This window comes from Diadema setosum, chromosome 8, assembly GCF_964275005.1.
Source record: "Diadema setosum chromosome 8, eeDiaSeto1, whole genome shotgun sequence".
Classification (NCBI taxonomy): domain Eukaryota; kingdom Metazoa; phylum Echinodermata; class Echinoidea; order Diadematoida; family Diadematidae; genus Diadema; species Diadema setosum.
Genome location: NC_092692.1, coordinates 773,375 through 799,705, shown reverse-complemented (window position 1 = coordinate 799,705; position 26,331 = coordinate 773,375). Strand labels below are relative to the sequence as shown.

Here is a 26,331-nt window from a genome sequence, read left to right as displayed (position 1 = left end):
TTTTTTATCGTGACAAGTACATTTCAACGATAGTTTTTCTATTTTATATTCTTTTAAATATTTTTTATTTGATCTTCTTTGCTTTTGCCAGATTTGCATGAATTCATGATTATGATTATGATTATTATGATAATAATTATTATCACTATTACTATTATCATCATCACTATCATTATTATTATCATTATTCTATTAGACAGTATAGTAAATCAAAATGAACCCGATGGTGAAGAGGCTAATAATATTATAAGTCATTGTCTCTGGCAGTGAAACGTGAGGATATGACATGAATCGAATTGTACGGGATAGGTGCCCTTTCCATTGACAATGTAGACCAAGTTTTTCCCCAGGCAGAGCAAGGAGTTATTTCAAGTGTATAGGACAGGAGCCATATTGAAGGGATTTGAACTGCACAGTGGTTGGGATGTTTATTATAGGATTTCGTTGCATAATATATTACGTAGAATACCATGTATAGTTTTAGAATCTTCTTGCAGACCCTATTTGGTAAGCTCACCTTCATGATTTCCATAGATTTGATTCCTCGTTGGCAGGGTCATAAACTGATTGTCTTACTACCTATATACGATACCTACAGGAAAACATCAATTAAGGGGGACAAGTAAAGTGTTTTTTGGAAGAAGTAAATCAGTCCGGTACAATAATCGTCGTTGGTGCCATGCCATTTATTCTTACTCGATGGTCACATATACCAGAGCTTCCCAATGTTTGTAATGAATGATACTATGTATTAGCTCTTTCTCTCAGTCAAACTTCATAAAATTAGTTACTCAGTAGTACCCCCCCCTCTCTCTCTCCCTTACCCGTACTTGCACCCATTCTCCGCCACATTCATAAATGCATACAGTTGTACAGTATATCATAAGATTGTAAACATGCATTCCTAATTTCGGTTTAGTATTTAATTCTTCCCGTCTCGTATGTACTTTCGACCATGCAGACCATACTATTAAGTGTGTGTGTGTGTGTGTGTTTGTGTGAGTGTTTGCAAAATGGCCATAAGCACATTATGATATGATCAACCCAAATTGGTATTAAAAAGCACATGGCTTCGACCAACATTTTCAAATTGAAAAGGCCTATTGTTTAAAAAGTATGAATAACATCTGTTTAATAGGGAAGCACATTGTACCTGAAGAAATTCCTGAATTACATAACAATTTAAAAGGTTATTTGCGAACTTGCATAGGAAATGTACACAATATGCTTCATATAACCTTAAGTGCAGCTTTTTCCCCATGTATTTTGACATAAAAATGCATTTTCACACCAATGTTGATATCTGGTGGCAATGATATGCCATTCATGTTATGAGTAATAAAATTCCCTTATCCATTTTCGTTGGAATTATGAAAATCGGGGAAATATTTTTTGAGATGTATCCAAAAATGCTAGGGGGAACTTACTTTATTGTTGAGTGTGTGTATATATATATATATATATATATATATATATATATATATATATATATAATCATATATATATATATGTATATTGACCTTGTTCTGTGTATAAGGATTTGTTTTTTAATGTACAAATTTTTAATGGCAGTATAAAGAGTTATGTACTACATGCACTAAGTGTCATTCCAGGTTGTTGTTGTTTTTTTTTTTCCCTAGACCAGCAGCAACAGTCGATCGTTCTAGCATGTATACCTATTCATATTAAGTTTGCTGGCAGTCATGCACGGGATGCTAAAAGTGAATGCCTTAAAACTGAATTGAATTTGATTTGTATACTGAAAATAGAATGTAATGGGCTGAATAATGTGCATAATACACATTCATATCTTATGCATTCATATCTAATTCATATTACACTCCGAGCGTTATGTGGTTGTGTAGAGTAAATGAATGAGATGGTATTACACGGCAATGTGTTGCAAGCATTTTTTTTACATGTGAATTCAGATTCAGTAATGCTGCGATTTATACGCGAATAGAATTATGCTATAATGGTGTAGAGATTGCAATGATGTCATTGTACGCTGTGTAAAATGTCGTTGTTGATCTCAAAACAGTTTCTATATGCGAGGTATAGGTCTTGCGATGTACATCGCAATCCAATAGTCTTAAGAAGGTAGTTGTCCTAAACAGGTATGTGGATGAAACACCATAAATAGTTCGAGGAAAATCGAATTTGCTTTATGATTGCAGAAAGCTTTCATTAGTTGGGGAGTAAAATAGGAGATTCAGGCTTCTACTAGCCTTTAGTAATTTACTGGCTAGCTTTTGTCCTGCACTCCTTTGTACTTCGTCCAGGCCAAATGGCAACATCGTTTCTCTAGCACTGCCTGCTTGTTCCTTGATCATTGGACCAAAGTTTGGTGATAAGCTGTATCCGGAATCTCCATTGAGGGTGTTTTATTTTTATACAGATGGACTTTTTCATTTTTCTTGGCCAAAAATGTCCTTCAAAGGCTAGTATTGTGGCATCATTCCATCCCATGTTGGGTCCTGCAGTGTTGAGGGCATGTTTAGGTAAAGCTGAATGAAATGGGTTGTCTAAGTTAAGATCAAGAAACAAGTCGTGTCAGAGAAACGGTGTTACCACTTAGCCTGGACGAAGTCCACAGGAGTGCAGGACAAAAGCTAGCCAGTGAATTCCTAAAGGTTGGTAGAAGCCTTAATCTCCTATTGTATCCGTTAATGACTGTTATGATTTTTTTATTCAGCGTTTTTGCAACTTCTTTGTGCCATCCTCTATTTCTTGATGCTATCCAAGAGTAGAATGATCAAAAGCACACAAAGAATTTCACAAAATAAAAGTGTAATTTGATCGAACAGTAGAGGGAGGATTACCTCACATAGCTCCTCCGGGAGGCACAAAAGTGAAATTCAATATCATGTGTATAACGGGGAAGAATGCTGGGTCAATCCACGTCAAATCAATCAATATTCAGACAATTTGTAACCCGAACCCTCCATTTTTTTTAACTCGCACCAAATGTTTCCCCAAGTGTCTGACGGTAGATCCTGAAATATTTTGCCCCAAGGTCAAATGGTTGCTAAGATACGGTCTCCCTTAGCAACCAATCCGTGGTCGAACAACCGACTTTAAATATAATTTGCTATTTTTGATTGACTGCTGCAGCCAAGTTAGATGAGTTACATTGCTCATTTTCTGTAAATTGGAAGAACTTCATGATCTTAATATAATATATTTTCTTATAGTGCGGATCTGACCATCCATTATTGCGCACGAGGTCACCGAAAATGGTGTTAAGCGTCAAGGTGTATGTTTTTGGGTGCATGTTTGGAAGCTGATAACTTCAAAATTCAAGTAGCTTAGAACCCAATATTATGCATATTTTTTAAAGACCGTCGCTTGCTCTACAGACCTACCAAAAATCGGCCAAAAAGAGTACGTCGTTTTCTTGTAGGGCGTCCTCAAATTTGGAGTTCAAGGTCACATCACCACTCGTCCTATCGAGGAGTGACGCCGATTTTTTTTTTTTTGTATTGATAGATATTCGCCTATATTTTCATGGGTTACCTAAAAAGTTTGTAACCGTTTGTTATGTTTCATAGGTGTTTGAATAGGTGTTTGAAATGTTTAATAGGTGTTTTAAGCAGTCGAAAATTGTCGTAAACACCCAAAAATCAATGTAGGCCTAAATGTTTCGAGTTTAAAAAAATTGAAGGGTCGGGTTAACAGCATTGGTTGATTTGACGTGGATTGACCCGTATAATGTCATATTATGAATACTTATACATGCAGATTGGTGCATATATATACAGTATATAATTATATATATATACATATATATATATATATATATATATATATATATATATATACACACATATTGCTTCCACAAGACGCTAAATCCATTGAAAAATGATGGATTTAGCGCCTTTTGGAAGCAAGCTCTTGTGTGTGTATGTGTGTATTAGGTAGATATAATAAAATTAGATAGTTTTATTCATTTAGTTCTCTGTTGTCAACTTTTCTTCTTGGATCTTGCCCCCGGAATTCTAAGCCCAAAGAAAGTGAAGGTTTTCTTTTTATGATTTTTCATTCCAGGTAACGCAATGACAAAGTAGCGAACTATATGACTGTATTACTATCTATGCAGAAATAGCGTTTAACTGATTTTGAATGTTGAGTCAGTTCCAACAGGTCCCAGGGCATTCGTGGTAAACGTTTCTGAGGAAACGTAAAAAAAAGTATCAAAATTAATTCAAAAGTTTTTGACATCTTCGATATTGAGAGCATGCCACGCGTTTCCATGCTATACTGACCCTAGTTTTTATCAGAAGTCGGCAATGGAAAGGAACAGCGTAATTTGCCCAATATTATATTATATACAGGCATTGTGAACGCTAATACCAGCGGGATGTCAAATAAATTTTGAGAATACATCTCCTCATAATGTTCTACATATTCGACAACAAATTACGCACACTTCACATCACAAAGACTTGTGCTTGTAAAATTCTTTTAATTGTTCGTAAAAACACTACAAACCACACGGTAAAATATAATTATTATATTGGTTATGTCTTCATCACTCATCACGACTGTTTAGTATTTACTCAACTAAAATTTCGAAACTCGAAGTTGAAAGACTCACTTCCTTAAGTTTTAAATGAAAATAATTTTGACTGTATTTCATCTTAGACCTGTCATTTTTGGCTTAACTCTTTTTTTATGAAGCACAGAAGCGCTAAGTGAATGTAGCGTACTAATAGGAGTAGTCAGTTTTATCATACATGCATATAATAGGCAAACCATATTATAGACACATGAATTATTTGCAATGGCTTATACTATATTTTGATAACTTCTCTTTTCACTTGGATATTACTATCAATGTGATTACCACAAATGCGGAATTAGGATCTAGCATTGTTTCAGGGATATTCATTAAAAAATGCAATAAACAGTTCAAAGAAATATACTAAAGTTTTACGTATACATGGTCATACTCGAGTAAATTATAGCGATAAAAGAGACTAATGCTATGAATACCCTGTTTAGCTTCCATTTGCATCAAACAGATTTATTGTATAGATATTGTGTATTATCTATGAACAGTAATTTCACCAGAAATATACCACGATTTGCAACGAGCATCGCCTTCTTGGAAATGTTAGTTGGAGACATTGCTACACTTACAGGTGTATGGTGAGAGAATGTGTTGAATGAGTCTGCATGATGTGTCTGTTACTCAAGTACTTTCTTATGTATGTGATTTATCATGTCCGTGTTAGTCCGTGCAAACGTAGTAACGCGTTAATTGTGTGTGTGTGTGTGTGTGTGTGTGTGTGTTTATGTCAATGTGTCTGTTGTCTGTGTGAGTAACGTTGTTCTCGTTAGTAAAATGGACAGGGAGAACCAAGATAACATAAGACGCAATGTCTACCGAGACCAGTACAAAGGCACTTTTTTCCTTGAAAGAATACCAAATCTCAGAGGGTATTGTTATAAATCACTAAAAAGCTCCGTTTCTTTCACTAGGCACGTGACGGTCCTTGTCTAGAGATGTGTCTTCTGAAGATCGTCATTGCTCTGTGGCCAGGGGTTCTCGTAGCTGTTCACTTCGCGGACTGTTGACCTGCAATACAATGGATATCGAAAGAAATTCAGTTTATATTTTTTTAGTGACTATACCATCATTAATTTTTAGTGTCAATAGACACAAATTACATAGGATTCGTCATGGTGCACTTTCAGAATGGTTCCACTTTCTGTCTGTAGAAAGCTCAACCTTTCTCATTCATTGAAAGTCGTTGCTAAATTATTTCTAATGCGTAGGAAAGGCACTTTGATGAGGGACACACCCATCAAGGTGTATATGCACATTGCTATGAACATGTATTAATAAATAAATTGTCGGCCTCTATAGGTGACTGTAAGGAAAGTGCCTTGCACTGGGCTTTATCCTAGAACATGTTCCTGCTTCTAGATAACAGCCCCTGCTCCCGCCTCCACCCCCAACACACACACACAAAATAGAAAACCCAACAAAAAATAAACATGTACATAAATACCAAACGAAAGAGTAACTAATCGGAATCTGAAACACATGCAAGTATAGTTGCTCTGAAAAAAAAAAAATTCCAGCATATGATATCTCATATTCGAGGTGACTAACCAATTTGAATTGCTTTAGCAAACACTCATGTTGCATGAATCAATTTCGATATTTTGATTATTTCATTATGACTCGGCACTCACTCGGCTGCATTTGGCGGCAGAAAGCCGTAGTCGTTCTCCCGGGTGGCCGGCCGGTCCATGTCTTCGAAGACAGGGATCGAATCATGCAGCTGAGAATTTGGTATGCCTCGTTCTCGCTCTTTCTTCGCCAACTCTGCATCGTACAGAGCACTGTAGAAAAGACGAAAAGGCAATGTAAACATTTTATAGAAACATTACAATAAGTCATACGCGTCTAACAATTTACTATGAAAGCGTGATTCCGATGACAGTGAAACACACAAAAAAGATTTGCCACATACGTTAGGTAAGTCTTTCATGAAACTCGAGAGACGAATATTGCATGATTAGGCACAAAAAAATAGATTGTGAGACCATAGTTCTGTTAAATACCTTTCAAGCTATCACACTCTGTGGATATTACATTTGCCCTTTCAGCCTGTTCTTCAAAGCAATGCCAATTCGATAGCATTCAAAAATACAACTTCAATCTTTTATTCATAAAACATGTATTACTTTTTAGAGATTTTGATTTAGTGTAAATTCTTTATCACTTGACTTGACAGATTATTTCGTTTTGTCATGGATTGCTCGATAAAGCATACAGCACGAAAGAAAAGAGTAAATATATTGAAATGAGATGGCCGTTGGTCTTTACCTTTTCTTTCTGCCGCATGTTGCAGAAGAGATGAAGAGTATGAGGAAGAAGACGGCGATGAGAGCGAGGGCGACGATGAGGAGAATGTACCACGGATTGAGGGAAATCTCCTGACCAAGGAACGTGTACTGGTCAGCTGTCTGTGCCAGGTTTGTTCCTATCGATGGATACGGGGAAGGATGAGGAACGCATGAGAATTTAGAGTGAACTTCAACAACTTCTAACAGTTAAGGTTTTTTTATACAGAGATATACCAGTTTTGGTTTGTCTCCATTCGGAATGATGTTCTCCTATATGTAACACAGTTTGAACTGGGTATCAAAACTCTGAATGCAAAGAAGCTGACTGGTTAATTAGAAAACACACATAAAAAAATAAAGATTTCTCAAATTGTAGCAAACACACCACGTTAAATTTCCTCTGGTGTTGTGTCAAAATCTTCCTACACTGGCAAATTTTGCCAAGAATATAGATTTCTCTTGAACAACCATTAAATAAAAATGTTCTCATACACTACGTACAAGGGAAGCACTTGTCTTTAACCCTAACTAGGCCGGGTTATTTAGGTAGATCAGAGAGCCGGGGGGGGGGGGGCTCCCAGGCCCCCCCCCCCCTCCAGATCTCGGCCGTCGACCGCGCGATCGCGACGAAAATTGGCACACACATTGCCTATGATGTAATCTAAAGCACTACGAAGTTAGATTTTAAAAAAAAAAATTGTCATTTATGCTAAATTACGCTAATTTATGCATAATGATGCATGAAATCAGACACTTTGGTTTAAATCACTAAATAAAGCTCGAAATGGGCACATTTTTTGTGTGTAAATATTCTTTTTAGTGTCCTAAGCAAATATAAGAGAAAAAAATTGAGCCATCCGAAAAAATTTCGTAAGTATTTTATTGTTTTTTTTTTTTTATTTATTATATATTTCTTTTTTTTTCGACTTTATGTTTTTCATTGTTTTTTCGATGAAACTTGTCCGCGACATTGTTCCGAACAATAAAATATGTTATTAGTTAATTTTAATCAATAAAACCCCAAAATAATCATGCTTTTATGAAATTTGACTGTAAGCACAGTTTCCATTGAAATTGTACACGAATTCCCGTGTTTGAGCAATTTTTGGTCTGACATGCATGTACTTATTAAATGCGAAACTTCGGAACCGCGCGCCCGGGCATCGCAAATTTGGTGTCAAAAGATGCGGGAGACTCGACAGAAAAAAAAAGTCATGAAACGTCGCGGCGATAGCTTTTCACGTTAGCGATTATACATCGCGCGGAACGTCGAGGCGGGGGGGGGGGGGGGGGGCCCTCGGAGCCCCCCCCCCCCCCCCCCCCCGGCCTAGGATACTTGTAAGTCAAATAACTGTCAGTTGATTCAGAAGAGAAAAATCCTTGAACAACAGACCTCCATCTGAGCTGCAGACAGGTTGATTAAAGCCATCCGGACACTGACAGTAGAACCTGTTGATACCATTGAAACAGGTCCCTCCATTTTGACATGGATTGCTAACGCACTCATCAATGTCTGTATAGAGGAGGATAAACGAAGAAACCCGTGATGTAATTTTAAGTGGAACATACTAGGGCTACTCTCTATCCATAAGTCAGCGCGTCGAGGCATCAATAATCATAGTTACGAAATAAAAAGCGTGAGGATTGACGGGAATGTTGATTAAAGGATATCAGATAATGAACATAACATGACGTGGTTATAAAGAGCTTGAAGATAACTTTTCGACATAATAGTAAGAATTATTCAGTGATCATGTAACATCCTTGAAGTGTAGTTACATTAATAAGAACAAACATAATGCCCAAGTTATAGTACGTCATGTCTCGATGAAGACGTGTGTCTGGAGTAGGTAATAGAGTAATGTCCTCATTCGTGATCAATCCATGTGCCCATAACTGTATTTGTATTACATGTTTACATGTTATACACTGCAATGCTCCATTTAGTGTAGTGTTTGGAAAGTGACATATTGTATACGCATGGTTTTATCGTCCTTATTATTTTGATGAAGCAGATATACAACGTACACTTCATAGAGACGAACTCTACACAAAACCGTACGAGATTAACAAGTCTTCTGAAGAGAATAGACGGTGCTAATAGCACCAAAAGCTGTCATGCGAAATGTAGAACTGCCTACCTATCTCACACAGATCTCCGGTAAAACCACTCTGACAGTAGCATAAGAAACCGTTCACCTGGTCTTCACACACTCCGTTGTTCCGACACGTGTTGTTGGCGCAGTCGTTAATATCTTGCAGACAAAGTATAGAAAAACACACTTTGTGATTCAGAGTATCGACTTTCAAGAATGTGTATCAGAAAATTAATCTTATCACCAGTAAGAACTCATTATGATAAAACGCCAAACATGATTGAATCAAAGTGACAGTCCATAAACAGTGTAATTCAGTCTTTGAAAATAATTCATACGATGATCTCTTGCTATAATTCAGTGTTATAATCATCTTGCATGAAGTATCCAATATAACCCACCAGGACAGAGAAACAACCTGCTACCGTTAGATAAACTTGTTTTCAGGAACCTAACATAATGCTCACCGGTCTGACAGAAAGTGCCGGTAAATCCCAGGGGACAGGCACAGACGTAGGAGTTATCTACATAGTTGCACAGACCTCCGTTCTGACATGGGTTCTCCATCACACAGGCCGTTGTCACTGAATGGAAAAGTTGAAGAACATTATCACATCCATGCATGAATAAGAAATGCGTGTTTCAACGACAAATTTTCAATATGAAATAAATCTTGCTAATGTATGACTGAATATGACAACGCAATCTTGACGAAAACATTGATGACAACGATGATACTTATGTCAAATGTTCATACGTCTATTCTAGAAGGAACTCTCGGCACACACTTTTAAAGTAAACCTTTTTATCGCAAATCAAAGAAAAGAAAACAAATAGACGGGCATTAAATTTTTCCACAATTATAGTCTGAACGGCAAGGGTTTTCAATCACAAAACAATAATGACTTTTGAGCTTACCTCTGATAGAGCACGTTACGCCAATGTAACTTTCCGTACACGCGCATGAAAACGTCCCGTTTTGATTGGTGCAGGTGCCTCCATTAAGGCAAGGGTCGTCACGACAGTAATCAATATCTATTGACGGACAAAATACGAAACACATCGAGTTAATGAGAACAGGGGGTCACTTATTCATCAGAACAATATATTTTGTGTAGTTCGTCTATAACTATTTTGGGATGTTATTGTGTATTCCTAAACATATACCACAAAGTCATAGTAGAAATTCATATTGCACACATATATTGCTCTTTCAATCTGTTGACTCTGTGAAAACTGCGGTCATGGTGGATTACAGACTACTGATACAATGTAGTCAATATATGAAGTAAAGAAACTGAAAGCTCTATCATAATTGATAATAGCGACCTTATGAAAATTCATGACAGAAACATTGATGAACAGCAAACCTTCTAAGCCATCCTGTTCACTGCAGTATTACTCCTGAAAGTATGCCATGGAATGCCAAACACGCGAATATGTAGTCATCCAGTAATTGCAACCAAACACAAGAGTGCATGGACAGCATGCGAAAAAAAAGATGACTATAAGCCACAATGATAGTGTACAGCATAAAACCTACTTTGGAACAATGCAAACATTTGCTTGCATCACAGAAACAATCATGTATCACGGCTTACCCTTCTGACAGTAGCTTCCAATATATCCATCCTGACAATCGCACGAGAAATACCCGTCAAGGAACGTGCATACTCCATCGTTTTCACACACATTCTTACTGCAGGCTGCGGTGGTGGGAGCTAGAAAAATGAATAGGTCATAAAAATAATAAGAAAGAAACGTAAGCCCCACAGCTTTGAAATCCACACATCCATACGTAATCACTCAAATGCAGCGACATATTCTTTCCAATGCGCCTATCATACATTCACGTCATTAAGTCAAAGACACAAAAATCTGGGTAGTCATGCATAAGTACAATGTCTCAACGGTGCTACATTGTTTTGTTTTTGTTTTGTTTTGGGGTTTGTTTGGGTTTTTTTGTGCTAAATTCAGACATCTTATACATTACATTAACTCATGTTACAATATTTCCCCATATCATTACTGCGTCCACTGCGCTCACTGCGACAAGCAACAGGCAACATTACACTGTTTAGGCTCGACACAGTAAAATGCAACAATCGTGTGTAAAACACTTTATAAACCGCAAACAGCTGCTTTGTTGCTATTCATCCATTGTGAGGTATGATACAGAAAATTGCAATCTCTTCTTGCTTCTGAAGCTCTCAAGTGAAAATAATGTGTTATCTTATGAGAAGCGGCAGAGTGACGTTGATGTACTACCTTCCTCGCAGTGTTCCCCCGTGTAGCAGTTGGCGCACACGCAGACGTATCCTCCTATTATATCAACGCAAGCTCCATTGTTCTGGCACGGATTCGATTCGCACTCGTTGATTTCTGATAGATGAAACATAGGAAAATGGTGAATTTTTAATGAAGGTATTTCTTAATCGAGAAAATACTTTCATTGGACTTAAGTGATATAATGTTAAACAGGTAGAGTATACACTTACAAACATAAGAAAAAGATTTAATAAAACTGAACAATTAAATGAATGGAAGTCATCTATTGAACAAGCTGACATGCCCGAACCTTACAAATATTAAGACCTCATTGAATTATTCAATTTCTGAAAGTCCAAATTTCCTGGACTAACACTGACATCAGCTGGAAGAAGTTTTGTTTGTCATTGCAAATAACCACTGAAGCCGTGTTATCGTTGCAATCCGTGTTAGAAGACCACGAAGAAGGAGCACAATCGTTGATTTATATATACCATAATTATCATATTCATTTAGATATATTCAAAATGTATCTATGGACACATCGATTAACTCCAGCAACTTCGAGACCTTATGACGGTTTGTTCATAATCTATAGGCTACCATGTAAAACCATTTTTGGTTTTCTAGTGGCTGGAAGAATATCAAAATCAAGTGCCATGGCACGAACTTTTTTTTTTTCAAATGATAGAATTTATTGATTTCTCGAAGCAACATAATTATACAGAGGATGGATGAAATACATAATTATTACTTCAACACCACGTAGTAAGTCCACGAACAGTTATTTCATGGTAGGTTATGTCCACGAACACGAACTTACCCATTGAGCAATTTTTTCCCGTGAATCCAACCGGGCATGTACAGGTGTAGTCCAGGCCCATGTTGGTGCATTCTGCCCCATTCGTGCACGGATTGAGGGCGCACTTGTTTATTGCTTTGGGATTATGAAAGCAGACAGAAAACTACATGAGCTTGGAGGAAAAGAGAATCTTTGCATCCTGCAGCTGTAGAAATGACTTAGGACAACATGAATTCAGCTCAGATTCACACGATTTCTGATTTCAAAGCATCATGACATCATACAGCATGATCCATGAGTTGAATCAATACAGAATAAGGGGCCAAATGCAACCATGCGCAATATGTCAGTTAAAGTGATTATTTTGTGCGTTTAGGACGATTGTAGACGAACATACTGTTACATCCATCCAACCATGCCAACATTTCACTGAATAAGCAGTTAAAATATGGTCGTCGTCTCAGAAACAAATATGAGGGCAGCAGTCGAAGAAATTGAATTTTGCCTGCCACTACATGTATGACCCTAGATCAGCCTATAAGACTAATATCTGAAATCGCCCTCGCCGTTGTATTTGGTAGTTTTGTCCGTGACCGTGATGGGATTAACGTTTGTACTCACCTGATGGAATTTCACAGTTTTGTCCTTGCCACAGATTAGTGCACGAACACTGGAACCCTGTGTTACCAACGTTCTCACACGTGCCACCATTGATACACGGCTTAGCGTCACATGGTCGGATTGCTGTAAGATATGAGATAGAGAGAGAGAGAGAGAGGAAAACCGACAATGTTTTAAAGCTTTCTGGAGAAATATGTGGCTTCTTTAAGCCGAAATTAAAAACACTTGGTGATTGACATGAACAGAATGATTACTAATCTAAAAATGTACATGAGTTGATCAGTGTCATGCCAATATCGCGACGGATTCCAAATGTGTAATGCATGTGACACCTAAACTTCTGAAAACTCTATGGTTCGTCATAAAACTCCAAAGGGTAGTGCACTTTTAATTGGGCATTTGCTAGTGTTATAGTTTAATTCAGTGTCTTATAGTGTGGTTAAAGGAGACCTCCGGATGACTTTCAGATTTTTACATTTGAACAACTATAAATTAGTTATACTGAGGACAGAGTTTCAGAATTTGTGATAATTGGGATGAAGAATAAGAATATTTTCAAAATTTAGAACAAATTGCAACGAACAAGGATGATGACATGGCAGAGTCACCATAAGAATGCATGAGTTGGGGCTCGTGGAAGCAGAACAAAAGAAGAATCACTCAAGAATCACTATAAATTCCACAAATCTATACATGGAGTTGTCGATTTATGTACTACATGATGTGAAATTATGAAAATCGTCTGGAATGTCCCTTTAACAGTTCTAAAATAATTAAGTATGAGAACATGTGAATTGGAAACTCACCAACATAGGCTGAATCTCGGATCTCAATGGAGAAACCTCTTTCCGTCTTTTCATTATCCGAAGTAAAGGTTATCCACAAACTGTTTGGTTGTATCGTTTCGTCGGAAGGCATTATAGGTCCGGATCTTTCGTAAAGAATCGATCCAGCATCATTCGGATTTGATCCAACACCGATGGTGAGACGGTCGTAGCGGTTTTCGGTGATGAAGTCTTTGTAGTCAACATGAATGGGCCGGCCATTGATGCCCGTAATAAACCACCGGCAGTCCTCCCCATTGTTGTAGTTTGATGGATAGTTAGGTGAGTGGATCTCAACCTTGCCTCCGACCGCCAAGGTGTAGTTCACTCGACATCCGACAGCTGAGCATGGAGGAAGGCAACGTCTTGTTTTATCCAAAATCGAACAACTTCAAAGTAACTTGCAGTTCCTCACAGTATAATTAAATTGTCAGCTTTTTAGCGAACGCAATGTACCGCGGAAAAAGAACAGAAATAGCAATAAACGTGAAGGAGGTCAAAAGAATTGTACGTGCCGTATGCGAACGTAACAGCAAATCAAGAGTTTACAGACAAAACCTTCATGAATCAGTTTAACTAACTTAAAATCATAATATGCTCCATATTATGCCACAAGCTCCTTTGCAAGCAGGAGATACTTTTCGTCCTTACAGAGTAAGGTCGGTACATCTACAAAGGGTGGCAAAAAGAGGAGCACCAGTTTCATGTTACGTGATACAGAAATTCACTGTTGAGCTATGTCAATTTGAAGGATTATCTTTGATCGGAGATGACTTTCAGCGAGGTAAAGTCCTTAGAGAACCTTCCCTGATAACTTCACAACGAAGTCAATAAAGCCTAACACTCGCTTTTGTCGTCGTGATGGTGATTATTTCATTGAGATAGTATTACCTGTTTGACAGTTGGTTCCACTCCATCCCATAGGGCAGGTGCATTGATAACCATTAGCCAAGTCATTACAGATGCCTCCATTCATGCACGGTGTGCTGGCGCATTCATCGATATCTGGGAGGGTGTAATGAACAGATGAAGGGGACAAAATATTAGTTTCTAATTCCTTTTGGGAACAAGGGGTTATAGCAGAGCGATTCTTAATATATGATTCCATCTTAACATGAAATGTTGTAGCATTAGAAAACAATCACTGACACTATTCCGAAATTGTACCGTTTTATCTCCTCCAGTCACGTTTGAAGAAAAACTTATCGGACGTTTTGTTTTGTCAAACTACCCTGGATGGTTTGATTTCGACTTTTAAGCAACTCTGCTGGCTTCTGTTATAGCATTAACGTCTCTTGTCTGCTTGTAGGGCCTATGATTATGTTCAATGTGTATATGACTCTTATGACATAATTATTCTCTTATTGCTGAGGGACAAAATCAAAAAGAGACAGCTGCAATTGATTGAATTTTTCCTTTATTTTCGTTGCAACATCACAGACACAGAAGATAAAGAGAGTATTTTTTGAGGATGAAATATAAACAGATATCAAACATTTTGCTTCTAAAACAGGTCTGACACGGATCGCCTAGTTGGAGCCAATAATGGCTCTGACGAGGAGAGAGAGAGAGATGGTGTGAGAGAAGAGGGTGGTATACTCACTAATTTCACAGTGTGTGCCAGTAAATCCAGGTTGACAAAAGCAGTCATATCCGTGGCTGCCCACTCTGTTCACACAAGTGGCAAGGTTTTGACAAGGGTTGCTTTCACATTCGTTGATGTCTGTTTGGATAGAATGATAGAATTATTCGTTACTTGCATTTCTGTGATAAATTCAACGAATTAAAATTTCTATGAAAATGAATCTTGGACATAATTAGGCCTACACTTAAGACAATATCAACCATCGGCACACCTATGAACCACAAAACTTCATGTGTTATTTGTTTTTTAAGACTTTTTGTATAGACTATCCATGCTATGACGAAATGGTTTGATATATAAGGTAAGCTATGCATGTATCATAACGGGACTTTTTTTGATGAGTGTTCTTTCTTTATCTATGGGTTCAAGTTCAAGTTCAAGTTCATATTTATTCGTTTTTTCCACAATATACAAACATAAATCTCACTTTCTTAAGTGACAAAAACAATGCATACAATATTTTATTGTACAGAGAAGGCAACAATAATAGGAAAAAAAATTTTAACAGTAGCGATACATTGCAATGGGTGCTAAGATAACGAAAGTGAAATGGTTTTCAATATATGCATTGTGTGAAAAAAAAACGGAGGGACCCACTAAAAGGACAGAGCTTGTAGAGTGTGGGCCCCTCTTGTATTAGAAGCCCGATGTAAAAATTGAATTGAAAACAGCAAAAAATCCGCACAAAAAGTTCGTCACAAAAAAGTTTGGGAGCCCACTAAGAGACAGACGAACAAACAGTTATACATAAAACAACAACAAACAGAGTTATGAACATGCAACAGGACTGGGACAGCAACAAGACTACTTGTAGGAGGAAAAACAAGAAACAAACAGACTTGACGACACAAGAGGAAACATGACTATAGCGTGATAACGAGGTAACAGAATAGAAAGGAATATGCAACACAGACAACGATCCTCTGAGGTTTGAGGAAGAAAGAGAAGAAGAAAAAAGAATATAGAACAAACCCTTCAACTGCAAAGTATAGGTTAAAGAAAATCTTATAATCAAGGCTTGAGCAATAGCTAGAATAATAAAGAGAACGGCAATGCCGATATTGCGGATGAGTAACAAAGTGAGCCTATTAACTAATCTGATTCTGCGAGTCGTCATTATAAGATTGTAAAAGAAAAGACTTTAATCTCCTTTTAAAGGAGTATATAGATGGAGCAGATTTTAAATCATGATTCAGGGAATTCCAATAATTTGGTCCAGTGTAAATAAGTGTATTCTTTGCTAAAATCGTTCGAAGAAGTGGTAAATGAAACTCGTTAGAACGCCGGGTGGGGTAATTATGGAATGATTGATTTTTTTGAAACATAGAACCAAAGATAGGTGGGAGTAAATTGTTATCATACATATACATGAATTGACCTAAGTTAAATAAGAATAATTCGTTGATTTTTAATAGCTTATAACAGTAAAACAATGCATTTGTATGTGAACGTGTAGGAGAATTAGAAATAATACGGAGGGCTTTCTTTTGCAATAATAACACTCTATTCAGCAGTGTCTGATGAGTATTGCCCCAAGCTAAAATTCCGTAATTAAGGTAAGGGAGTATCAAAGAGGAGTATAATAGGGTCTTTTCAGGAATATAGAATTTCAGTCTATTCATAACACCTATATTGCGAGAGATAATTTTGCAGATATGATCAATATGTATTTTCCAAGAAAGTTTATTATCTACAAAAATACCAAGAAATTTAAAACATGACACACTTTCTAAATTACAATCATTCAGAACTATTTCTGAATTCAAAGAATCAACAGTATTGCTGAAAAGCATATATTTTGTTTTTTGAACATTCAAAGATAACTTGTTAGCTCTGACCCAGTTGGTTACTTTTTTCAATTCCGTATTTACTTGTTGAACAAGAACATCGATATCGTTATGGGCAAGAAAAACACTGGTATCATCAGCAAAATGTATAAAAGAAAGTAGCTCTGAAACAGAGGAGAAATCATTGATATAAATTATGAATAACAGCGGCCCTAAAAGACTTCCCTGTGGAACGCCACACTTAATATCTCTTATAACTGAATGATTATCTTTGATTGAAACAAACTGTTTTCTGTTAGCTAAATAAGTCTTGAACCACTCCAAGGCCTTCCCGCGTATTCCATAGTGCGATAACTTATGGAGCAAAATGTTATGATTAATCGTATCGAAGGCCTTGGAGAAGTCCAAGAATATACTAATTAAATGAGAATGGTTGTCGGTTGCATTAACAACTTTATCAATAAAATGAAGAACTGCGTGGATGGTACTGTGTCTCTCTCGAAAACCAAACTGGCAATTTGTGAATATTTTGTGCACATTAAAAAAATTAATAATTCTGGTGTATATTATTTTTTCTAAAACTTTCGACAATGAAGATAATAAAGAGATTGGACGATAATTGCTGACATCCAGATTATTACCTTTCTTAAATATTGGAATTACTTTAGCCAATTTAATTTCATCAGGAAAAATACCATCAGAAATTGACAGATTAAAAATGGGTGTCATTCCAACGATGCTACGTGACGTTAAGTTTGCCACCTTTACTGCGTCAACTCAACCAACCCACCTCTGGTTCTTGATGGATGAAATTACGACTAACATTACATTTTGCCGTAAATTCATTAAAGTGGTTAAGTTATTTCATGCAGGCTAGACAAAGACATTCTTCTCATCGAACTGCCAACCCATGATCTTCAACGCAGGTATGAATGAATCAAACTTACTAATCTCACAGCGATCGCCCGAGTATCCAGTAGGGCACGAGCACATGAAGCCGTTCACCTCGTCCCGACAAGCACCGCCGTTTTCGCAGGGGAAGCTTTCACACTCGTCAATATTTGTTCCGCACAGCGAGCCAGCGAATCCCGGCTGACACTGACATGTGAACGAGTTGATGCCTTCAATGCACATGGCTCCATTCAGACATGGGGAGGAAGCGCACTCCATGATTTCTGGAACCAAGACACAATCACAAGGGATTACCAATATCTATTTCCAGATTGGAAACTCTTTTGGGTACATATTGTTCTTTGCCTTACTGGTACTAAAAATGATGCTGTCTTCGCAGAAATTAATACTCGGAAAAGGCGCAGCAGTACACCTTTAATGTTCGAGGTATATGTTTATATTATAGATAAACTCACCTGTTTCGCAGCGAGTTCCTTCGTAACCAGGTTTACACTCGCATATATAACCATCGTTACCATCGTTGAAGCAGAGCCCACCATTCATACAGGGATCGCTGCTACACTCATCGATATCTGTTAAAAGGATAAGAAATAACAAAATGAGAGAATCAACAATCCGAGTTGGATGATGTACAGTGAACTCCCGTTATAACAAACGCGGTTATAACGACATTCCGGTTACAACTATGAAAAAATTAAGGCTGCCACATTATCCTCCCTACGTTTTTTATTGTTTATTTGTTCGGCTATAAAGAAATTTTGCTAAGATGTATCTTTCTAATTCTCAGCCTATGTCCTCCTCTTCAAATCCTGTCTCCTTTCTTCTTCTTCTTCTTCTTCTTCTCCTCCTCCTCCTTCTTTTTCTTCTTCCTCTTCTTTCTCTTTTTCCTTCCCTGTTCATTTTTGCATATAATATCTTACATGTGGAGTACAAATTACAATTTCGGCTTAGCAACATTGATCAGCATCGCTGATTTCAAGACACGGCAACGTCCTTCACTATCTGTTTAGTTGTACATGTATTAACTCTCTTCATTACAAGGGGTCTAAAAGCATGCCAAACTTTGTCCTGAATTCATGTAGTTTATATGACTCCTTCATTGTTTGAAGTACTCATTTTCTTCCCATATTATATACCATATCATTACCAAAAACTAACTTGAGTGTATGCTTCATTTAACGTACTCGAACAAATGGAGTTGTTTGATTGCTGTTTTTTATTTTCATGCGGCTGTTACTCACTGATCTGGCAGTTGATTCCAGTGAAACCAGTAGGGCAGGTACAGGTATACAAAGCCAGACCATTGGTACAGATACCACCATTCTGGCACGGGAAACTTGCACATTCGTCCTCATCTGTGTAAATACAAACATTGTGACGCATCCGTGAACGACAAATAATTGGAGTTTTCTTCTTTATGCAACAGACAAATGTTTTTTTTTTTTCTTGCATGTTAGCACTATCTGTGACAAGATTGATTTTCTAGTAGATGTCAATCACCTGTTTCTGAATTAATTATATCTTGAAAATACCGTCTAATCGCCTACACGAACTGGGAAGCTATCCGGTATATTGTAGGCTTTTCTCGAGTTATCTGTGTCCAAAAAGCCGCAAAAATGTACTCAATCCATTCACGACTGAGGACGGTGGTTCCTTAATTCAAATTAAACCAGACTGAATGAAATCAAAAGAAGAGTTGATTACCTTCTTCGCAGATGATTCCCTGCCAGCCATCCGGGCACACACAGGAGAAAGCATTGTCCCCGTCCACACAAACCCCGCCATTCATACACGGGTCGCTGCTACACTCGTCTATATCTGTTAAAGGTTGAAATACATCGTTTCAACATGACAACTGGTAGCTTCCTCTTACTGCCTGTGAGATCATAAACAGATCTTAAACGGCAAAGAGTGATATTTCTGCGTCGCATTAAGTAGCTACCAGAACTGTACTGTTCATGCTACCTCCCAGAACCAGTGCTGTGGGAAGATTTAGTTATGGATTTAAGGTCATCAAAATGTAATTGAGCTTCAAACCTCACATTATAATCAAAAGCCAGTAAGAGCTTGAATACATGTATGTTATTTCAAGATTTGTAACATGTTCATCAATATTTGGCGAACCTTTGGATATCACATTCGCATTGGCAATATAAGAATATACTCACTGCTTCTCACAATACATCGTAACAGCCATGACGGATTTATGTACAATTTCATTGCAGGTTAGTTCGAATCCATGCATAATTGTGGGCAATGAGAAGATGAAATCAAACTTTCAAGCTAATTTTCAAAAAGAACTTAATCTGCATAGTTTATGGTATCCCCAACACTTCAAACTCTGCTCGAAATGACTCGTTATACTAATATGTAGACCTATACACAAGCTGTCAGAATACTGTGAAGAGCTTTATTGGCTGTGTAGAGGACCATACGCTCTGAAGACTAATCATCAACGCATACCTGGTATAAATGATTATAAAGCTGTTAAATGATGGTGATCATTATGATGATCGGTTATATTGATATTGACACTAAATTGTTGTTGTTGTTGTTGTTTTCCACAATATGAGTTTATTGCTTTGCGATTTGATTTCTTACCAAGTAAGAGTTATACAATTCAACATACTTGTCTCACAAAGTGTTCCTGTGTATCCTGGGTCACAGCGGCATTCATAGCCATTCTCCACGTCAATACAAATGCCATTCACACACGGGTTGCTGGAGCACTCGTTCACTCCTGCCGAAAAAACAAAGATCAATAAGATTAATCAACTGAGGACGCCAGGGCACATTTTTAAATATAACCTCAAAAAGTTTAAAACTAATCGTATTAACACTTAGGTAGGGTATTCAACCAATCGTGCTACTTTTCATAGGCCGCGAGGGTCAAAGCATTTGAAAATCGTCTTGTATTTCGAACGTGCTTACCGTGACCAAGAATATCATTTCATTTCTACAAAAGCTAACGTAATGAGAACTTAAACAATTCCATGTTACATATGAAAAGAGGTATGTGCTGACTTCGAGTAAATCTATTTCAATCGATAAGACTTTGTAATTGCTTTTGATACATAGGGCCTATCGATCTTTTCAAGAATATCTACCAAATGATCGAGCAATGTTTCGACCTCCACCAAATGTCTTTGTGTGTGTGTGTGTGTGTGTGAGTGTGTGTGTGTGGTGATAGTAAGATGAAGCAACGATTGTACATAAAAATTCTCATATCACATCCTGAAAACAAACTTACCTGTGAAATCTTCGATTCCAAGATTAAGAAAGTATTCAAAGACAAAAGTTGACAGACTAAACCGTTTCTCCTTCGTCCTCTTCTTTTTTTAAAAGGCGGTATAACAGATAATTTGGATGAACTTACCAATCTCACAGTGCACCCCGGTCCAACCAGCGGCACAGGTGCACTGGTAGCGGTTTTCAAAATCAACACACGTTCCTCCATTCTGACATGGCATGCTGGCACATTCATCCACATCTGGGTGGGAAGGAGAATAGTAAACAATGAAAGGATTCATTCGCATATGAATTTGACTTTAACCTTCTTGCAAGTTAAGCTACTTGTGAGAGCACCGTGATTATATTAAGTGGATAAGACTCTGGATCTGTAAACAGACGGTCTGGGGTTCGAATCCTCGCCAGTATGTTATTCCTAGCACTAGATGTTTTGTCGACAATGCCTCTCTTGATTCAGATGTTTAAATGGTACCTAGCAATGCTGGAGTGATAACACTTGCCGGACCCTTTGGGAGAGGAGAGAATACTGAAGAGGCTTCCCTGGGTTAGATGAGATTATACCATATTGCATTCTATATCATATCATATCATATCATATCATATCATATCATATCATATCATATCATCATACCATATATCATAATCAGTATAATATTACACAAGGGGATGAGAATTTAATTCTCACATTGCAGAGGAGTGCACAGTGCATTATCTTTTTCGCTTTTTCTTTAATTTTAGAATTTCCCCGTATATTTCTCACACAAACTACAGAGCACATAAAATTCTTGCAAATTGAGATATGTTCCATGTGGCCTTACTTATTTCACACTGCGTTCCAGTCCATCCCTGCTGACAGAAACAGGAGTAAAAATTCCTTCCGTTGGTACACAGCCCTTGGTTGAGACAAGGATTGCTCTCACATTCGTTGATATCTGGGAATCAGAAAGTCACATTGTCGTCAAATTAGATATGATGCTTATCATTAAATGTCTTTCGTACCTACAGTACATTACTTCTTCATTGTCAATAATCGAAATTATTGAAAATCGACAATCAGAGTCTTTGGTACATTGAGATAAAAGTGATTGTTTTATTATACCTCTTTAAACTTTGATTTTTCAAACTTTCTTGATTGCTAGTAATTGCGTATGACAGATGAAGATAAGTTAAGTGAAATGTCAAAATGATTATAAGGGATCATTTCCAACAAGCTTTTTGTGTGCTTTTTGTTTGTTTGTTTTTTTTTGTTATCTCACCATACAAGACGTAGCATTTTAAATGTCCTTTGAAATCTGTAAATGTCACTATTACACCCTAAAATGGAAATATATGAATGAATGAATGAATGAATGGCGATATTATGGTAAATCAACTCATTCTTACCTCCTTCACAGAGTACACCCGTCCAGCCAGACGGACAATCACAACTGAATGCATTCTGAAGGTTGTTACAAACTCCGCCGTTCACACATGGATTACTGGCACATTCGTTGATATCTGACAGGAAAGAAAATTATATTTGATCAAATCTAATTGTTTTGATATAAAAGAGTCACAATACAGAGACACAAAATGAGCTGTAAACCTGAGGACAGCCACAGTCAAAGTTGCTTGTCATTACACAGATGCTTGAGAGAGAGAGAGAGATTCTAATATATCTGGTACAAAAACATTTGTGAAGAAATGTGCATAAAAATTGTGTAAATAATAACGAAACAAAACAACCAAAATTTGTACTTAGAAAAATTGTAATAACATCCATATTCAAAGCTTTGTACTATCTTAGAAAAAGACATCACACAAAGTAAACGATTTAACAGTCTTGAAGTAAGCTATTGGAAAAGTGTAAGAGCACGTACATACACATATTGCAGTATGAGTACTGCAATAGTACAGTCCTCCTTAGAACAAGATTATCATCACTGACTTACGGTAATATTGGAAATCACTCACCTTCGTTACAGTTGTAGCCGGTCCACCCCGGGGCACAGACACAAGTGTAGCGATTGACTCCGTCGTTACAAGTGGCATCCATTTGGCACGGATTACTGGCACATTCGTCGATATCTTTTCAAACAAGCAAACGAGCAGACATTGTACAGAAACATGCTTTTCTTTCAAAGAAGTTTGCAGGAAACTGCTCTCGCAATTTTTTCCCATTTATTACATGTATCTAAAAATCTACTTTTGAAGAGGGTAAAGTGTAAGTTGAAAAATGAAAGGTAGGTGGCTTGTTTTTTTCATGTTTTGTAAAATAGCTGAAGAGTAGTGTCCGTGTCCTTACACCCTTAGGTCATTGCAAGCCTTCACAACATTACAGATCATACTTGCAACTTTAGATATGGGAGGGAATAAAAATGAAGTTACCAGAACTGTTTCGGAAGACGGGACCAATGCCAATTTCAAATCAATTCAAAGATTAGCGATGCACACTGATAGATATCTAATGTAGAATAGGCCTATTTTGTTACATTATCATGTTTCAAAAGCAATTTACCATCAATATTACTTACTTATTTCACAGAGAGTGCCATTGAAACCGGCCAGGCAGACACAAGTGAAAGTGTTATCTCCGTCGAGGCACGTAGCGCCATTACGACAAGGGTTTGGTGCACAGTCGTCTGCGCCTGAAATACAGAGGATTGAGCGGATTTTTAATCAACTGCAAATATACTCTCCTCCTTGCTGGTGAAAACAACATGAAACGATAAATATACATATTAAACTAAATACGTTTTTGAAATAATAAATAAGTTTTGAAATACATACCTCACGTAACATCCTGTTCATGTAATCAATGGTGTCTTTTCCTTATTTTATAAGCTTCATCAATGGACATCAAATGACTGTGTTCACGTAATGTGGATCGAGATAAAGGATACCACTTTACCGAACTTTATGGAAAGATATCTGTGGCGATTTCTGCTTTACTCTTTACACCCCGGTCCTTACACTCTCTTTCTACATCATTGCTAACGATTGAGTCAACTGTTTCCAGAAGTTGTGTTGTTTACAAAAGCCTTTGTGCGTCAGGTACTTCACATCCCTTAACCAAAGAAACGTTGATGGTGACAACTGCGTGTTGTTTTGATACAACTAAAACCATCAGTTATCGCTTTCGCAAAACTGAGCATCACCATGCACAATGGATTGAGGGTTACGTGTGACCACCTTCCAATGACAGACGGCACTTACTTGTTTCGCAGTTTGTTCCTATCCATCCTGGTGGACACGTGCATTCGTACCTATTGACGAAGTCGGTGCAAACACCTCCATTACGACACGGGTTGCTCGCGCACTCGTTGATATCTGAACAGTGTATGCATGATAAACACATCTTGAGAATGCCCTTCATTCTTCTAAAATATTAAAACTAGCACATAGTGCCACGATATGTCAGTAGAGCCTTTATCATTCCTGATGATGTTTTCATCTAGCATTACATTTGAATACTAGTAACATGATTTTCATACTCAATTGCCAGATGGATCAGTGGCTGACATATTTTGATAAATGGATTGAAAAACAAAACATTAAGTAGAGTTGATGTAAATTAAGAGAACATGTTTATAATTATCTCATTCTTCCTCCCCCTGTTTTTTTTTTTAAATCTGGGGGGGGGGGGTAAGAACATGAACACAATGTGCACTCGCAAGAACTAATAGATAGGTATACAGGAGAAGTGATTTTATGTAACGCAAATTTGCTTGGTGTGATGCATTTACCTGTTTCACAGTTGGTTCCGGTGTACCCCGGCAGACAGGTACATGAGTAGTAATCGATGGCCTGTGAACACGTGCCTCCATTCACACACGGGTTGCTGCTGCATTCATTAATGTCTGTCTCACACCTCTCACCTGTGTATCCCGGCACACACTGACAGGTGAAGGAGTTGAAATGAGGGAAACAGCGCCCTCCATTGGTACATGGAGAACTTCTGCATTCATTGGTCTCTGTAGGAGAAAGACGTTTCAATTCATTTTAATTGAGTTTGTTTCTATAAACGCATACAGAAGAACCTACACGATAGACTATAAATTTTCATCTCCCCTTTGAAAATTATGGAAGGATGGAAGGGACAGCTACCAGTATTTATTGCGCATAGTCGTGGTGAACATTGAGAAGAATGTTTTGCATTTCATCACTCGGAGAATACTTCCATAATGTGTACCTTGACCAAAGCTATTGACATACAGAACGTTAGATGTTGCTTCTGAAAGTAAAGATATTAACCAGTAAGATATTTTCAATTTTAATGCAAAGCTATTCCTTAGCCATTCAATACATGTCCAACTTGAAAACATTCATAAAGCTTTCTTTGTGAAGCAGGGGCGGATCCAATTTCCATAAAGGGGAGGCGCCTTTGCAAAATTAAATGGAGGCGCGCACACCTCCATTTTTTCTTTTTATTTCCTTTGTTTTAACCAAAAATAAAGAGGGGGCGCGCGCCCGATGCGACCCCTCTGGCTCCGCCACTTAATACAGGGTATTACGAGATATTAAATCATGTATCTTTCATCGTGTACCCGTTTCTCATTTATATATAATATGTATATTGTATCATATAGAATGAATTGATCTAAAATATCAATATAGACAAGGGATTAGATTTACCCCGCTCACAGTGCGTTCCTTCCCATCCATCACTACAGACACACTGATACCTATTGACCTCATCAATACATGTTGCTCCATTCAGACAAGGATTACTGGAACATTCCAGGATTTCTGTTTGGAAAGAAAGGACAAAGAAATGTCTTAACAGTACAAAGAAATACTATCTAAAACTATCGTCCGACCTGGGCCTTCTATATACATAATTCATCCGAAGTAGAAAAACAATTAACTTCCTCATCCTATTCAACTGAGTACAAACAGTGACATGATATTTTTATGTGATTTCGCACTGCCGTATATTTTCACGTAGCGTCAGTTTATAGTATCGGCATCTTATGCCATATAAATAATGCATATATACATACATATATATATAATATATGATATATATGTGTATATATATATATATATATATAATATATATATATATACATAATAGCGTTATGCTACAAGATGTAACAGAAACAAACTCAGTCAATAAAAAAGCATTTGAGCATTTGAATAGGAAAGTGAGCTTTGTCATGCTGTGTATGTAGAGTGTCCAATCATATTCGCACAGATGAAGAGGACTGCAGTCAAAATTGTGACAGTAACAATAAAAGTACTGTTTATATTAGCGAAAGACATTTATAGCCCAGCATAATGAATA

The 26,331-nt window shown here is 37.3% G+C and overlaps 1 protein-coding gene across 1 annotated transcript in view; it reads right to left on the bottom strand.

Annotated features, from left to right (window-relative positions):
• Nucleotides 1-5,313: 5,313 nt before the first annotated feature.
• Nucleotides 5,314-26,331, bottom strand: part of LOC140231682 (uncharacterized) — a 178,846-nt gene continuing 157,828 nt past the window's right edge. The window contains exons 117-143 of the mRNA XM_072311836.1: nt 25,680-25,793; nt 24,791-25,018; nt 24,261-24,374; nt 23,579-23,692; nt 23,019-23,132; nt 22,449-22,562; nt 21,884-21,997; nt 21,193-21,306; nt 20,446-20,556; nt 19,521-19,634; nt 19,058-19,171; nt 18,272-18,388; nt 17,852-18,079; nt 15,076-15,195; nt 14,364-14,477; nt 13,455-13,814; nt 12,649-12,771; nt 12,049-12,162; nt 11,226-11,339; nt 10,559-10,678; nt 9,876-9,992; nt 9,425-9,541; nt 9,003-9,116; nt 8,255-8,374; nt 6,842-6,998; nt 6,205-6,354; nt 5,314-5,581 (exon numbers count right to left, since the gene is read on the bottom strand). Coding sequence (XP_072167937.1) covers nt 5,503-5,581; nt 6,205-6,354; nt 6,842-6,998; nt 8,255-8,374; nt 9,003-9,116; nt 9,425-9,541; nt 9,876-9,992; nt 10,559-10,678; nt 11,226-11,339; nt 12,049-12,162; nt 12,649-12,771; nt 13,455-13,814; nt 14,364-14,477; nt 15,076-15,195; nt 17,852-18,079; nt 18,272-18,388; nt 19,058-19,171; nt 19,521-19,634; nt 20,446-20,556; nt 21,193-21,306; nt 21,884-21,997; nt 22,449-22,562; nt 23,019-23,132; nt 23,579-23,692; nt 24,261-24,374; nt 24,791-25,018; nt 25,680-25,793 — 3,629 coding nt within the window. The 3' untranslated portion in view covers nt 5,314-5,502. The remainder of the gene's footprint in view (nt 5,582-6,204; nt 6,355-6,841; nt 6,999-8,254; nt 8,375-9,002; nt 9,117-9,424; nt 9,542-9,875; nt 9,993-10,558; nt 10,679-11,225; nt 11,340-12,048; nt 12,163-12,648; nt 12,772-13,454; nt 13,815-14,363; nt 14,478-15,075; nt 15,196-17,851; nt 18,080-18,271; nt 18,389-19,057; nt 19,172-19,520; nt 19,635-20,445; nt 20,557-21,192; nt 21,307-21,883; nt 21,998-22,448; nt 22,563-23,018; nt 23,133-23,578; nt 23,693-24,260; nt 24,375-24,790; nt 25,019-25,679; nt 25,794-26,331) is intronic.